The sequence below is a fragment of the Mchenga conophoros genome, linkage group LG13, assembly GCF_057382185.1.
Source record: "Mchenga conophoros isolate Kocher_MC1m ecotype Shallow Benthic linkage group LG13, M_conophoros_male_GT1.1, whole genome shotgun sequence".
NCBI lineage: Eukaryota > Metazoa > Chordata > Actinopteri > Cichliformes > Cichlidae > Mchenga > Mchenga conophoros.
The window spans coordinates 23,010,135-23,026,600 of NC_140538.1; the positions used below are offsets into that span (position 1 = coordinate 23,010,135).

The 16,466-nt window shown below is 39.8% G+C and overlaps 1 protein-coding gene across 1 annotated transcript in view; it reads left to right on the forward strand.

Moving 5' to 3' along the window:
• The window catches only part of tasp1 (taspase, threonine aspartase, 1), an 82,307-nt gene extending 68,524 nt beyond the window's left edge, over positions 1 to 13,783 (forward strand). The window contains exon 14 of the mRNA XM_085297281.1: positions 13,485 to 13,783. Within this exon, the coding sequence (XP_085153407.1) occupies positions 13,485 to 13,574 (90 nt within the window). The 3' untranslated portion in view covers positions 13,575 to 13,783. The remainder of the gene's footprint in view (positions 1 to 13,484) is intronic.
• The last annotated feature ends 2,683 nt before the right edge of the window (positions 13,784 to 16,466 follow it).

A 16,466-nucleotide genomic window follows, 5' to 3' on the forward strand; every position in this document is an offset into this window, starting at 1 on the left:
CACATGATTAGAGTGTAGCAAAGCAATTTTTATATCTTGTGTCTAGTTTGCAGACGTCATTTCCTCTAGCTTTATCTTACATTTGAGTGTGTGGTGTACTAGCATTGCTTAACAACTTTTATCATTAGCAGCTTTATTGCCCACATTAATCTGATCACAGTGTAATAGTAGTAATAAAATTCACAATCATGCTAAACACATTACTTATTACGTTTAGGCTTTCTATCAACATTGCACAATTCAGTACCAAACTGTATTATTTTGACATAAAACAGCTCAAAAAAGAATATATGATAGTCAACATGGGTTTTTTTCTCAGCGCATTCACGGGTTAGAAGACCTGTTCAGGTTCATCTCTAGCTGATAAACTGTCTCAATCTGACTCAAGGATCATCGAGGCGCCATTCTTCCTCATACCCGAGCTTGAACTTGTTGGACTGTCACTAAGCAAGTATTAAGTTTGCAGAGCACAGAGAGCCGAAAAGTGCGCGACAATTATCGGTCACCGCAGTTAGCCTTGGTAGTTGATGATCTACCAAAGCGTCATAAATCAGACACACTGTTTCTGACATAAGCCAAATCAAAACAGCCTCGTAAACGTACTGCTGCATGCGGGCTGCTGACAGTTTGGTGTCTGCCTGCATTTTTGAGATTTTCCCCTTTGGGCAAACACAAAGCGATTGTTTGTTGGTGAAAGGTCAGCACCTACACAGTGGTCTTGTGGCGGACTTAAGTTTTCTGTGCATTGTAAATCAGAATATCGGAGGTGCTGTGGCAGTAAATGTGATGAGAGATATAATGAGGGTTTTTTTCCTTGGCGTGTTCTTTAGGAGAGTTTGTCTCAGTGGGTGTTCACAAGCTGAACATGTGAACCAGAACAGTGATAGTGTTAAGAGGAACTTGTAGTTTGGAATGCAAGTGCGTGTCTGAACATTATGCTAGGAAGTGTTTTGTATACTAGCTTCTTTCTTTCTTTCTTTCTGGCTCTTCTGCTGGCAGTGTTTGAACTGCAATATGGGGCATTTTGCACCATCTGATACTTTTCATTTTCATGTCATTTAAACACCAATCACTTATAACTATAGATATGACACTATAGCTTTCACATTCATTTGACAGACATAATTTCTTCCTTTCCCAACCCAGGGCAATCGGAAATTGTGCTGTCTGTTTGACGTGTGTCTAGATTTCTTAAAGTCTTCATTTAAATTGCAAAGCTGCTAGAATCAGATCTTCTTTGAATGCATTGTGTGATGTTTTGGCTGAAAACACTAAAGCCCTTTGGGATGACATGTGTCATCCACCATCATCTCAGAGCTGCCTTTTCATGACACTAACTGATGAGGTTTGGCTGACACTTGCATGAGGGTAAACTAGGAAAGCTGACAGAAGAGTGCTGGGAGACGGTGGGTATTGCAGTTTGAGTGAAGCGTAGAGAAAAGGACGTGATGAATCCAGACCAGTCAGCCTTGCATCCAATCGTTACGGAGAGAATGATTGAATGGAGGGTAGCATTCAGCAGGCTGAGTAAATTAAAGGTATCCGCAGCTCTCACCTCCTCTTAGCTTAGCTTGGAGTCTTAAATGGAGGATTGCTTTTTACCAGTGGGACCAGATGTAACCTACATCTGTCAGGCTTCATTAGCTACGTCAATCTGGAAAGTACTGTTCCTTTTGGGTTTACAAATATTATTATTTATTAATTTTTCAATCAGTTCGCACTTTTAGGCAAACACAATTTACAGTTTGAAGTTTCCAGCACTGAACCTTTAGATATATTTCAGCTTGCACTTGAGCGTGCTGTCGCTCTGAGTTTAACTAAAGGTGATCAGTCTTTAAGGAGGATCACAGAATTAGACTAATTTCCACAGGGAGAACTGAATGTTACACTTCACTGAGCATTTTTCGTGCTATGCGGTGTGACTGAGGATTGGACTTAAATTCGTCACTTGAAACCTGTCCTGTTAAATACCCTATTGATGTTTTAGGTCTTTTACAGCATGTCTTCTTGTATTCATCACCTTGACGTCTCTTCTCTCAATTCCACATTATTGCATTACTGGTGTTTTGTTAATTAAGATTTGGTGGTTAAACCATTTTTGAGGCTCAGCACATGAGTTTTCCTAACATGAATACAGATGATTGGTGAGGCACTATACAGGGAATAAGCTGCCTGGTGGGTTTTTGAACACACTGATTTCATATGAATGTAAAATAAGACGGGTTTTTCTTAAAAAAACAAAATAACATGATGAATGCTAATCCATATTTATTCTGCTTGCATGTTTTTCAATAAACCTTCATTCACTGGGTTACTAGCTTAACTAATTACATTTTTTCTCATTTATTTCTGTGTGACTCTTGTGAAAGAGGAGCAAGGATGAACACACTAATAAAGATTTTTCATGTGGAGCAGATGTGTGTTGTCCTGCCACCTTGTGGCAGTGCAGTAACAGCACCATAACATGTACAGCCACACACAGAGCCTTCACTTTCCTTCACCCACACCCATGTTTTCCCTATAATGAAATGAATGAGCAAATGTGTTTACAATAGCAGATGAGCACGTCATCCCTATCATGCAATATTTGCTCACAGTAATACTTAAAGCCAAGCCCATCCAGGCTTTGGACACTTGTTTATGGATGAACTGATGTCCTGCTGTGCCGTCGGAGGCTAGTTGGAATGCAGAGCTATATTTAAACTTCCCCTGGGGTGCCATTAAATCATGTAATTTCTTCGTCAGGCCTGGCTGACCCCATTACCCACATCAGAGAGAATTAAGAAAGAAAAATCATTATTTGTTGAATATTGAAATTGTATCTATGTGCTATGCTACATTTTAAATTTATGCACTACTGTAGACATTCACATCGTGTGAGACTAACAAACAGAATAAGCTCCAATTCCTTAGATGTGGATGTTGGAATGGTAGGAGAGGTGTGATCAGTCTTGGCTGGTTTTTCCAGTTGGGGCGTTGCCATATCCTACCACTCTTAGTAACAATCCCAATATAAATCAAAAAAGTGCAAATGAGCTGCTTTTTCAAGTGTGCGTTGTTAGATGATGCCAACAGTTAAGTAGAAACTCACACATAGAACCTTCGAATAAACTAACCTGGAGTAGTTTATAGATATGGACCAGACATAAACAAATAATGCTCTCTGTTTTAAATATTACATAATTATCACATAAATTATCCCTGTGACAGACTGGTGACCTGTCCAGGGTGTACCTCCTCTGGCCCAGTGACAGTTTGCATTGATGGATGGCTTCAAATATAATTAAGAATATTACATAGTTTGAATGATTCATTAGAGAAAACAATGCAATCACTCTTTTCTCAGGGTGACTCCTTATAAGTCTTAAGTGTTTTTGTGTTTTTCTTTGAGTTTGCTAGGAGGTACAGATCATCAGATCAAAAGAAATCAATCCTTTTAAACCACCAAGAGAAATGAGAAAATGACAAAACTTTGATGCATAAAAGGAAGATGTTGTTGCTTTTGCTTTGCAGGGGTAAGAATACAAACTGTGCTTTCACTCAGCAAAATGGGATGTACAAGTTTAATTGTGTTTCTGCTGTATTATTTTGGAGAAAGCGGGAACAGAATGAAAAATTAAAGAATTTAATCCAGCTATAGTTTTTTTTGGCTTTTTGTTTTTTTGGTAGATAAGTGACTTAGTACTTGGCAGTGAGGGCTATTAATGCAATGGCCTGTACAAATGTCTTAAGTTCTATGTGATGGTTAAAAGCCTGATCTGTTAGCTCCTGCATCTGTAGTACTCCTAACCTTGAGTGGGTGTTCAGATCCACAGGGGATAGAAGATTCCCCTGTTCTCTTCAGAAGCAAGCGGGAGAAGTGGGGAAAAAGACTGTCTCAGAGACAGATATTTATAGAGAGAGTGGGAGAAAGTGAGATTGTGGCTTGAAAGGTTAGAGTAAAAGAGAGCGGCGGAATGACAGAGAGGGAGAATGACAGAGTTGTCGAGTGAAACAGGGAGATGGTGGAGAATATGAAGCAGGAAGATTTAGAAATAGATAATGCTGCAGACACCACCAGAGGCTGTGTGGACCCTGCTGTAAATTTCTGGGCCTCTGTAGGTCAGGGTGGCACTTTATTGTCTATGTTGACCCTAATTAAATCCTGCAGATATTGCGAATGAGTCACTAAAGGGCTTGAGAAACTATCTTCTCAGGGTATGTCATGTATTTATGTGCCTATTGTTTCCCTATTGTCTCATCTTGGTCTACACCACACGAGTTTATTGCAGTGATCTTAAACACAGATTATTAACACCATGAGAGAATTTAAAATATCCTTTAAGAATAATATAGGTAGCTAAGCATTTTGTGAAGTTAAATTGGCTCTTCTGAAGTGTTATTAATCTTAAATAACTCATACACAAGTAATAATGTCAACGTAAAGTCTTAATGTTCCCATCTGGGTAGAATTATGGGACTAAGTAGACAGCTAAACCACTAAATCACCTCCTCTGAAGTCAAATTTGCTCAAATCTGTAGCTCTTTTTCTGCTCTGACAGCTGAAGCAACCAGGTACCCAGGAATCTATTGGCCTTATGACACTGAATCTCTGCAAGGCTCCAGACTCTCAGTGAGCCTTCTAGCTGTAATTACGGTTTCCCATCTACTGGGATTGTTCAGACCAAGCCCACTGAGACTCTGCTCTAAATCTCCTTGATGTTGTCAGTTGGCCGTCCAGATAGGTAGCTGGATAGGCACAAAAAAGGGAGGGCCTCCTGGAAGCGAGCTCCACTCCAGGGCAGCTGATGTATGGACCGTCGTGGGCCGAATAACAGATGATTTCTCCTCACACACTAGGCCGTTCTGAAGTCATTGTCGAACTCGGCAAAACGTGTCCGGGAGGATAGATGGGAGTTTGCTGCGTTCAGGATAACGTCGAAAAAATGTTGTCTCCTGTGATGAGACACACAGTGGCACAGATAGCCATTTTCCCGCTGTAAAAAGGAAGGAGTTTATAGGAGCTGGGCTGTCAAGAAAAAGGAGTAAATGAGGATATGTGGAGGGAAGTGGTAGCTCAGCCTCAGATGTTAGTCATTATACTTCTGTTTGTGGTTTTAGTGTCCAAACAGAGCAACTATATAACAGTTTAATCAGTTATTCTTTTGCAAGAAAAAAAGCTGATTGAATCAGCAGCACAACACTCAGGACATGCTGTTTTAGAAATAAAAATTAATGAAGCAATTTCAAAACAATAGAAATGAACAGAGGAGAGTAGACCTTTTTAACGTTTGGCTGTTATGAACAATTCAAACTACGTACCGATGGAGCTTCCACACACTGAATTAACCTTAAATAAATGAACAAAGTCTGAAATTTGTGGCTCCACGAGTGCCTCCAATTAAGTCCTCTGTTAACTTGTTACAAACAACGATTCTATGTTGTTAGGTAGATCTATATTCAGTCACAGTTTAAAGGAAATTTTATATTGTAGACGTAATATCACCATATGCTCTATTAATTCACCAAAAGCTTGCATAAATTATATAGAGTGGTATAAACTGTTGCTCACATTGTGTCCAATGTCAGCTGGAAGTGCCACCTTTGCAGCTGCAAATGTATGCTTGGTAATTAGATTGTTAACTTTGTTTTTACTGTGTGTCATATTGAGCAAAACCTCGAAATGTAGCCTGATAAGAAGTGAACTCTAGTTCTGAATTATTTCATTTAGTCCATCCAACGATTTACAGTCAACTGTGTTTTTGCCTTCGACGACAGTATTTTGTTCTGAAATCCAGCAGGACTTTTGTTTCTGCTGCTTTTCTCCTGATCGAATGTACAACTCGTGCGATGTAACCATTGTTTCCACTCCAAACTAGCCTATAGAGAGTTTAGCGTGAAAACTGTCTCCACGATCGATTTGCATTTTCACGTATTTGAACTAGCACGTATTTATATAGATGGCTTTCTGACTGAGAGCACAATTGTTGTTTTCTAAGCTTCCTGCTTCCTTTATGTTAAAAAAATGTCTGTTTACAGGAGCATGAATTAGACTAAGATGTAAAACATTTCATGGAGCTTTGTTGCAGACTGAGATGGGCTGATTGCCTCAGTCTCTCCAGTTTGAAATATTGATTTGTTTTTATGTTGTTGTTCAAAAGTAAATTAAACAACTTTCAAATCAAATCAGTGTGTGGCTTTTGCAAAGAAAAGATAAAAGGACAAATATTCAGACTTTCTCTGTGAAACTAAACCAGCGCTCTGTTCCAACCACACCGCCATTGTGTGTGTGTAACAAAAGTTGATTAAAACAAGACACTAAAGTGACACTGTACACACTATGCAGATATATTAAACGGCAATATTTCATTATATGCAATCACTCACGGCTGTGCACATCACGTCAGGCTACAAGATAAGTGAGACCAGTTGTGGTTGGAGTTGCCATGCAGTCGAAATGAAAGAGAAATAAAAAGAGCAGGAAAGACAGATAGCTGAAGGTTTTTTTTTTTTGGTTTTTTTTTACAGTGGAGCATGATTATTATGAGAGCATCAATCCACATTATGACACACTGCAGTTCCACTCATTTTCAACACTTTGCCTCAATGGAAAACTAAAGTACTGCATTTTATATTCACTGTTTGTTATTATTCCAACTACAGCTGGAAATTACTGTTAGTAAGCCTTATAAGCTATGTGGGGCTTTGCACTTTCCTGGGTTGTGTGACGCAACCCTGAAAGCTTGACGTTCGTGTCCCTCATTTACCTAAAACTGGGCGCAAATGCAATTACCAATGCAAATATTTAGATTGTGGGAAAGAAGAGGAATGTGCCAGCGGTTGGCGTTCTGGGAAGCTTGAGGAAAGAGCCAGTTGACTTAAAAAACACATGAAATTCTCAGTCTCTATGTTGTTCAGTGCTTCTTGTCGTTTGTGGACATTTGAGTGGCTGGTCACACTTTGGAAGAATCCCAAAGTCAATACAGGAAACTCCTAAAGCAAAGAAAGACGTTAATGGTTCACCTTCACACCATGAAATAAAGATCAATGCAAACAAATGGATGCATTTAGCACAGTTTTTCTCAAGCGTCTAGCACGTCCTCTAGCTAAGCTCCTGTTACTGTTAGTGCATAAAGTAAATCTACTACTCGGTCAACTACACCAAGGGAAAAGATGTCACAGTACTACTCTGTCTTGTTTTACAGTGGTCACAGATTCTGTGAACAAACTTACATCAGTAGGTGATGCTTTTTTAAAATCGTGCCTCTTTATTTGATACTAAAAGCTGCAGTATTAGTAGTAGTCAGTAACGCTCTGAGTTGAGTTGGAGAAATTGCACCGCTGTGCTCCACCTATGTGCCACCAGACTGCATTCGTTGTAGCTCAGGCGTCACATGAATATCATTATCGTATGCTGATATAAAGATACTAGCTATTTTCAGGCTACCTTTGCAATTTCATTTTAGAAAGAGCCAGACAAAATAAAAAACAAGCGCCTCTTCAGAGCCGCTTTCCTCCAGCGATATTGGACCGACTGGTAAATAGATTTACTAGCACTGAAAAGTACATATTTGATTCTGGCATATGGAGATTTTCATATTCTTTATTTTGCTGTGCCGTTTCTCAGTTTGCATTTGGAAGAAGGGAAAAAGAGACGTCGAGACTGATGCCAGCTGGCTGTGACACTGGTGGCAACAGGCCTGCGAGTGTGAAGGCGATGGGGGAGGGTTGTGTGCATTCGGAAGAGGGGCAGAAGGAGAGGTGATTGACTGACGGGCATGTGTCAACCCTTCTCCGATAGTAAATGTTAAGGGGGGACAAGAGTGTCTGGTTAATTAGGGCGAGATGTAAAAGTCCCTGTCACTCATCATCATCTTCACTAATATGTTTGGAGGCTAAAGTCAGCTGAAGCATAGAACTGAATGGTTAGTCACTACGGAGTGAGGGGCAGCTAAGGGAAGGATTGCATTACCACTCAAAACATCTTATCTGGACATTTAATACAGCTAAGATCTGTACTACACTGTTCGCTGAATAGAAAGCTCTCTACTTTAGTTACTGAACGTTTGTACACTTAATTTGAAAGGCAATTTTAGAGTGCATCCCTGTGAGACCAAGCCTTGTCTCTTTTTTTCCCTCCGTTTTTTGTTTTAACAAACCCATCCAACTTAATATCAGCAATGATTGTCATAGAGGCCATAATAGAGTACAGGTCTTAGCCTTTCAGTGTCTATAATTTTTCATTGACCTTGATTTGTCCCCTGCTTTTAGAAGCCCTCGTGTGGTGCCCTGAGGGAAATAATGGCAAGAGAAGAAGAGTGCCATTCAGCCTCTGGAATTGACTGTGAAATTAACAGGAGACACGTTATTCCAGAATGCCAGTGTGAAAAACAGATAGTGACAGCGATAAGTCCTCGTGCTACTGTTTTGTTTACCATGTGCTCCAGTTTCTCAATCTTGCCAGAATACAGCTGAATAACAATGATGCTGCTTCAGCAATTGCAGTAGCATGGAAAGGGTTTGTTTAATGAGAACACGTTCAAGTTACATTTTAAATGTTTTTTAATTAATTCTTTTCCACAAATAAAATGATGTATTAAAAAGCTGCAACACTATAGGCTATAAGAATGTTTCAACAGGTACAATTAAGCTTAATTGAGCGTGTAATTAGATTAATATGTTACCGAGATTCCCTAATTCATTTAAATGAACATTTAATACTAATATCATAGTTGGCACGGAGCAATTCCTGCTCTTGAATCTAACAGTTCAAACAAAGCTGACCAGTTATAAAGCATGGTCTAATTTGAGTGGCACTTAAGATCTCATTTCCATAACCCTCTAACTGGGAAAACAACAGCAATTATAGCACTGGTATTAGGATGAAATGACACCCCTGAACTGCAGTCATGCAGCAGGTGGGTAATTGGCCCTGAGCTGCACTGTGGAACTGTCCTTGTCTCTTGATGGTGACACCAGCCACTCCACAGGGTGGTCTTATCCGCTCAACGCCCTCTGAGCCAGATGCAGCATTTCATAATTAACCAAGTGAGACGGGAAGGGTCAGAGGGAGGGGCGGCAGTTCACTACTGTAACTAGCTCTGCTGAAATTGCAATTATACACACATACAGTAAATGTGTCTCTCTTCTTTTCTTTTTCGTGCTTGCGTTTATTGCATCAGATGTGCAGTGTGTGTTTCATTTGCATGCAGAAAGTGTGCTAGTGAGAGACAGAGAGTTTTATTGCCACGAATGAAACTGGACTCCAGAGGCCTCCCTGGTGTTAATTGAGGTGTAATGTGATTTGTTTTGCTGCCCCTTCCAGCAGCCCTTCCCAGTACATTGAATCAGATCCCCAGTGATTACTCTCTAATGGCCTCAGTTACGTCTGTGTGCTTTAAACAACCCACGACTGCTAAAGATAAAATGACAATGTGCGCATTTTATGACCATTTACACAGCATCTTTATAGTACCATTGCAGTTTGTACTTAAGAGAACTGTCCTTAAACACAACAACCAAAAGGGTGATGATAACATTTGCAACTGGTGCTCATGCATATTTGTGTGCTTACATAACAATGTGACCAATAAGTTGCTCGGTGTTGCAAGTACATTTGTGCGAGAAAAGGAGCTTGACAGCAAAAAGTTATACTTGGAGGAAGCGCTCTATACAATATAAAAGACCTCGCTCTTGCTTCATTAAATGCCTGAAGCCATTGTTGGACATCATTTGCTGAACATAATTATGCACTTCAAAAGAGCCCATTAATAGAAGTACTGTACTTTATACTAATGTGCCTTTTTTGGTGCTCAAAGCCCGAGAGAATTCACATCTGCCAGCTGTTCAACAAGGAAACTTTAGCAGTAACTTTCTACTCATTTTGAATGTCGGGTATTTTACTGAGGATAACTGTTGTCATTTTATCCTGACAAGGCATGCTGACACTGATATTTACAAATGCACATTTTTGAACTACTACTATCATCCCCAAAACTTCAGCTAGTTACTCTGAAACTACCTGAGTTGTAGACTGCAGTCTTCATTCTTTAGGAGAAAGTTCCGCTATGTTTAGGGTGAACTGCCCCTTTAACGGTGCAATTAGTGTCACGGGTGAGATTTGAGTGAGTGAGGGATGGTTTCAAATTATTTTCTTCAATGCAATATTCAGTAAAGAAGACGTGCAGCAATACCATCTTCTGTTTCTGTTACAAAACAAACAGGGTACCAGGTGCAGGTCTGTGATGAATGCATTTATTTATTAAAAGTAGGCATGTTGTTGCAGGGTGCTGTATACGACTAAACCGATCATTCTCGAGTGACCTTTCTGCATTGGTGCCACTGCACTGCGGTTCATGAATGTTTAAAATGGAAAGGCAGGCTGTTTTGGGCCTGCCAAGCTGGGTTTGCTGCTTGACAGAAACATTCTAACTCAAAGGCAGAGCGGAGGTTAAAAACAGTGGGTGCTACAAACGCAGGGTGCCAGACACAACTTCTGACAAATAAACACCCCTTAGACTCATATGAATCAGCTGTGTCTGGGATGAGAAAGACATGCACCAATACACACACTCACACACATATTCCCGTTCTCCCTTTTTTGCTCGTAGACGCACACAGTTTGACACACATTTGATTACAGGGACTGGCATTCCATATTAATTAACATCCTTAGAGATTACTCAGAAAGGCTAGATTGATAAATAGATAGCCATCTAACAATCTCAAGTGGTGTGAAAAAGCCTTGATGTGCATTAGGCAGAGGTGGCAAAGGTACATGCAATCATTTAGGTACAGATCCCTGTGTTAGAAAGTGCCCCGATAAAAGCTTAAGTACTTATTTATCTTCTTTACACAAGCAAAAGTGAAACAGTACAGGCTCTGAAATGTACTCAACATATATGAGTAAAAAGTAGCTACTGGAGCTACTGAACCTCTTGTGATGTTAACATCATAATAAAATAATATTAACAGAAGTGAATATAAACTTTATTTCAACTTAAATTCAAACTGTAATGAAGATGCTCAGCTTGAACATCTGCTAAGTGGAACACAAGTAGAGAAAAACAAAGAGCATTAATAAAAAACTAACTCTGGTTGCTGTTGCTTATATTGAAGATGGGTGACTTTGCCTCCATATCCAAAACAGGAAAGTGAGTGTAAAATGGGGTTAAAGTGGGATCCAACAGATGTGGGAACCCCAAGATCAGCTGTAATGATGCAGTGGGGGGAAAAGAATCAATTAGAGATAGATCAACAAAACACATTTCTGCTGCGAGCTCCAGTAGATACTACCTACAGACCGTGATCAGTCGCTGGTCCTGCTTTTTGAGGCCTGATTTCCAACCCCTATGCACTATAAAGCTTGTATAAATGTGGGATTCTGTGAGCCAGTCTAATCAGCACCACCTTAAATTTAGTTTTAACTTAAACTTACACTGACCATGACCACCGCAGCTACTCTGCTCCAGTGCATTACTGCAACTGTGACCACAATACTGTAAAGTAAAGAGTTTAGCCTTCACAGTATGATCATGCAGCGCTTGAATAACACAGAGTTAGTTAGTATACTTTAATTTGTTTTGCTGGACATTTCACATTGTGAGAAAACAGTTACAACATTACATGTAGGGTTAAAATTTCCAGTTTATCAAATGTCACTGAGCAGTCCCTATAATCTAACCTCTCTTCTTCTTCTCCTCTCTTTCTTACATCTTTCTCCATCTTTGACTGAAGTTATTTCTTATTGTTGTCTTTCCCTTGAACATACAGCAGCTGTACCTTTGGCTAGCAAACGTTTTATGTTTTCAAGACATGTAGTGATGGGAAATACTAAGTCCTGTCTTAAACCTAAATTATTGAGCATTTTGAGTAGAAAGCAGACATATTTGTGTAAAAATGTAGGGCGTTACAGATAAATAAAGACTCAAGTAAAGTACAGATACCTGAAAATTCTACTTAAGAACAGTAGGAAACGCGTAAATTAGCTAACCGTGCTAACGTGTTGACGCCGTGAAGACCCACGCATGGGGCGATCCGCGCTAACTCACTAACGGAGATTTGCCGTGTTATGGCGTTAACGTCATTTTAACGAGATTAATTGTCAATTAATTGTCAAAATTAACGCTTTAACGCAGATTAAGCCGTCATCACGATTAACGCCATAAAAAAAAGAAATTACGCTATTAACGCATCTGGAGTGCAGAATGACTTAAAATCCCTGAAATGTTTCTGTCAACGCATTTTGGGCAGTTTGTCCAAGTAGAGTTACCTTCGCGCAGACGCAAATGGGCAATTGGTCTGGTAGCGACGGGCAGCTGAGCCAATCAACTAAATGATGATAAAAGCACTTTGGCCCTCTCGATGGGAAATTTGAGTATTAAAAAAATAACAAGACGGAACAGTCGACCGACATAAAGTTTTATGCACTTTGTGCAAGGAGGAATTTTCTTTTCACTGTAGCACTTCCGGCTTAAAATATTACATTGAAGTGAAGCATACGTATGCTGCTAGCACTTTGGCTAATGCGTCACCCAGCTTGTGAAAAATCACTTACGGAGCATCAGGGACTCAGTAAGTCTACCTCGGACACATTGCAGACCTGTTAATATCGTTGAGAACACGCGCTTTACATAGCTTTGGTTCCTCGTCTCAAGGACTTGAAGTGCCTCCCAAAGAGTGACAGAGAGAGAGAGTGGATAAATGTTTACAGAATGTTTTTGTTAACATGAATGTTCAAGATGTTCAGTAAACAAGTTAATTGCGTATATTTTCCCTTTTTTCTTGATTTTGTTTGCTCATGCAAAATGAAATGGGATTAACATATATTAAAAATGAATGATATTTAATCGTGATTAATCAAATTGTATATATAAAATGTGCAATATATATATGTATTTATATATTTGTGTATATATATATGTGTATATATATATATATATATATATATATATATATATATGTGTGTGTGTGTATTTATATATATATGTGTGTGTGTGTGTGTATATACATAAATAAAATGGAATTCATTCAATTGAAAAAATAGGATGTAGTGAAAATACTTTTGTGCGGATTTCTACTTTACAGTATAGCTCATGGCCATCTTTTCCTGTTTCTGGGTTTCCAGGTTTATTTCCTGCATATCTCTACATACTCTCAAGCACTGAAAAGATTTACTACAAGAAAAATAAGAATACCAAGAAGCAATTTGCGTGAAGGGATGATAATACTGAAAAAAGATGAGAAAAATAATTAGGTTCGAGAGTGAATGAAATTCGTGGAGGAGAGACACTGGTACGGGCGGTGGACAGTAACGCATATGACAGTGAGTGAATTTAAAAGCAAACAAATAAAAAAAAACCCAACAAAACCTACAATTCTTTGTTGATGTCGTGTTTGACTGTAGGGGAACAAAAAAAACATCAAATCAAAGTCCTGTACTCTCTGTTTGCAAGATAAACACAATCAACTTTTCACATCTGTCTGACAGCATCTTTCTTTTTCAGCTTTACAGACAAGACAGCACAAAGGGAGCACTAGTGAAGTGTGTCACCCAGAGAGAGGGAAAGAGCAAGACTAAGGCTACCTCCAAGTGAAGGCAAACTTGCTTCATATATTCCTACATTTTACTACCAGGGTGGCACGATGCGAAATAACCCTTCCACTCTGAGCTGAAATCTGAGGGAGAGAACAAGCAGATGAGTCAGCTACGCTAACAGAGTGGAAGAGCGTTTGAATATGATTTCAATAAAAACCCCACTTTAGAACTCCTACATATTCAGTGAGTGGTCATTCAGCCTGACAGCTTTAGCAGAATTATTAAAGAAAGGGAAACATAAAAAGAGAATGGGATTTGAAAAGGTCAGATGGAAACGTATGTTTTTTTAATCAGATTTTTTATACTTCTACTTTTGTATTTTTCATGGATGTATTTTGCATGTAATAATAATAACAATGATAATATGCCAATATTGTAATAAGCTCATGTTTTTACCTGGCAACATAAAAGACATACAAGTGCCCATGCTACCTCAAAGACAGCCTGCTACTTAAAGATTCAAACTTCACCTGAAGGTGTATTTTTAAATTTCCATTGGTTGAGAGAAGCACTGAAGAAGGAAATAGATGATAGAGCCCCGTCTGGCGGTGCTGGAGCCGTGATGCGGAGAGCAGCTCTCATTGATAATGCATCAGGAGAAAAAAATCCATCAGGACCACATCCATTAAATGTATGAAGCAGACATTTATGCATGAAAGTGTCCGTGGCCTCTTTCTGTGAACCAGGGGCCAGGTTAAGTGGGACTGTCCTCTCTGGTTGTCACCGAGTACAGCTGCCCACTTCTCATGGCCGTGGCGGCTCCCCCCCATGGTCATGGCGGTCCCGCCCAGCTCCAAACAAAAGAATAAAACATTCATGAGGTGTATTTTTTTGACAATGGCAGATTCAGTATTGTTTGGTAATGTTGGCCTCGCCACCTTTTCATCATAGCATGCCTCCCTCCCCTCTCCGCATGCATCGTATCTGTTGGCCCACTTGATAGAGCTTTCAAGGTGAAAACATAAACCCAGTATGGAGTAATTACCAAGCGCGCTCCTGCAGAGGAAGGACTGGCATTTCTCTCTCTTTGTTGTGCATCTGACCTTTGAAAATATCACAGATTAAATCTTTAATTATTTATGAGGGCTGGAGGTGGTGATGAGAGGAGAGAGGCGGATGTTGCCACATGTGATGGGGCATTTTTACTATAAGAGAAAAGAATGACTTCTTTAGCTGTCATTTTTATCCCACTGGACATAATTTCAGCAATTTGAGGAGAATTTAGGTTGGGATATTTTCCAAACTTGCTCTATAGCAATGCCCTTCAGGCATATTCGTACTTCTGGAAATGCATGGACTTGAAAACTGGTCAATGTCCAGTAAAGCTGTATCTAACATGCACTTCTTTCTAGTGATATCCAAATAAGATCAGGCTGTTAAAACATCAGGCTTTAATATGTTGTGAAATGTAGTAATGTAGAAAAGTAATCTACTATGTAATGTATTTTTTTAGGTCTACCTCTAACATAGAATTAAAGTAGGGACATTTTCCCAGCGTGTGTTCCACGCTGTCTACTGAACTTCAAAAGAGCAACACTCAGATCGTGTCACTTACCTTGTGCAGTAAACAATCCTGACACATTCATTTTGAAATAATCAAATAATCATGGTGCAAAAATAATAAACAACAGTGAAAAGATCAATGTTATATGCATAAAAAATTGCATTTCCCTTGGGAATAGTTTAACCAGTGTTTGAAATGCAAATTCTCTTTTTCATCGGAACTGCCAGTAAATGTCACTAAGGGACGCTGGGGAGGAGCTGAACAGCTCAATTAAACAGCGCTTACATGTATCATCCCAAACAGACCAAGATATGAAAGACATCGTTTAGATTGATATACATTGTCTGTAAGAATAAATCAGAGCGGTAAGCTAATAATGCACTCCGGGGGTGCACGCTAAAATTGCAGATAGGAATTTTTGAACAGTAGCCGCATAATGGTGTTCTAGTTGAAGTTCTGGATGATTATTTGGAAAATGGCCACCGCCACTTTGAAGTTATACGCTGAGATATTTCTTAGAGAAAAGACTGAGTTTACAGCTGTAGCTCTCTAATGTCTGGATCATGGTTATCATTAGTTTCTCACTTTTAGAAGTGTGAGTGGAGAGGATAAAATAATTCATATGCACAAACATTTTACCATCTCCGGCTTTCATGCCCGGAGAAGGGCACGGTGGCATGGTGGTTAGCATTGTTGCCGCTCAGCAAGAAGGTCCTGAGTTCGATTCCAACACCAGGCCGGGGTCTTTCTGTGTGGAGTTTGCATGTTCTCCCCGTGTTTGCGTGGGTTCCCTCCGGGTACTCCGGCTTCCTCCCACCGTCCAAAGACATGCAGCTTGTGGGGATAGGTTAATTGGATAACCCAAATTGTCACTAGGTGTGAATGTGCGAGTGAATGTGAGTGCGAACGGTTGTTTGTCCCTGTGTGTTAGAATGGCGACCTGTCCAGGGTGTACCCCGCCTCTCGCCCTATGACAGCTGGGATAGGCTCCAGCGCCCCCTGCGACCTTGAAAAGGATAAGCAGAAGTGAATGGATGGATGGATGGACGGCTTTCATGCCAATGCTTTTTGGTACACTGTGATAGCAGGCGTAGTATACCAAAATGTATAGCGGCCATCAGAAGATGGGTACACTGTGGTTATAAGGGAATGGATATGATCAGCTGCAATAGTAAGGAAAGAGACATTTAAACTATGCTCAGTCGGCACTGAGGGGTGAAAGTGTGCCAGGAAAATATTCCCCACAGCATTATACCGCCACCACCCCAAACCTTTTACGCAAACCTTTGATTCTGACTCTGCATTCTGAATGTCATCGTGGCAATTCAAACTGATGAGACCTGACAAGTTTTTACAATCTTCTATTGTCCATTATTGGTGAGCCCA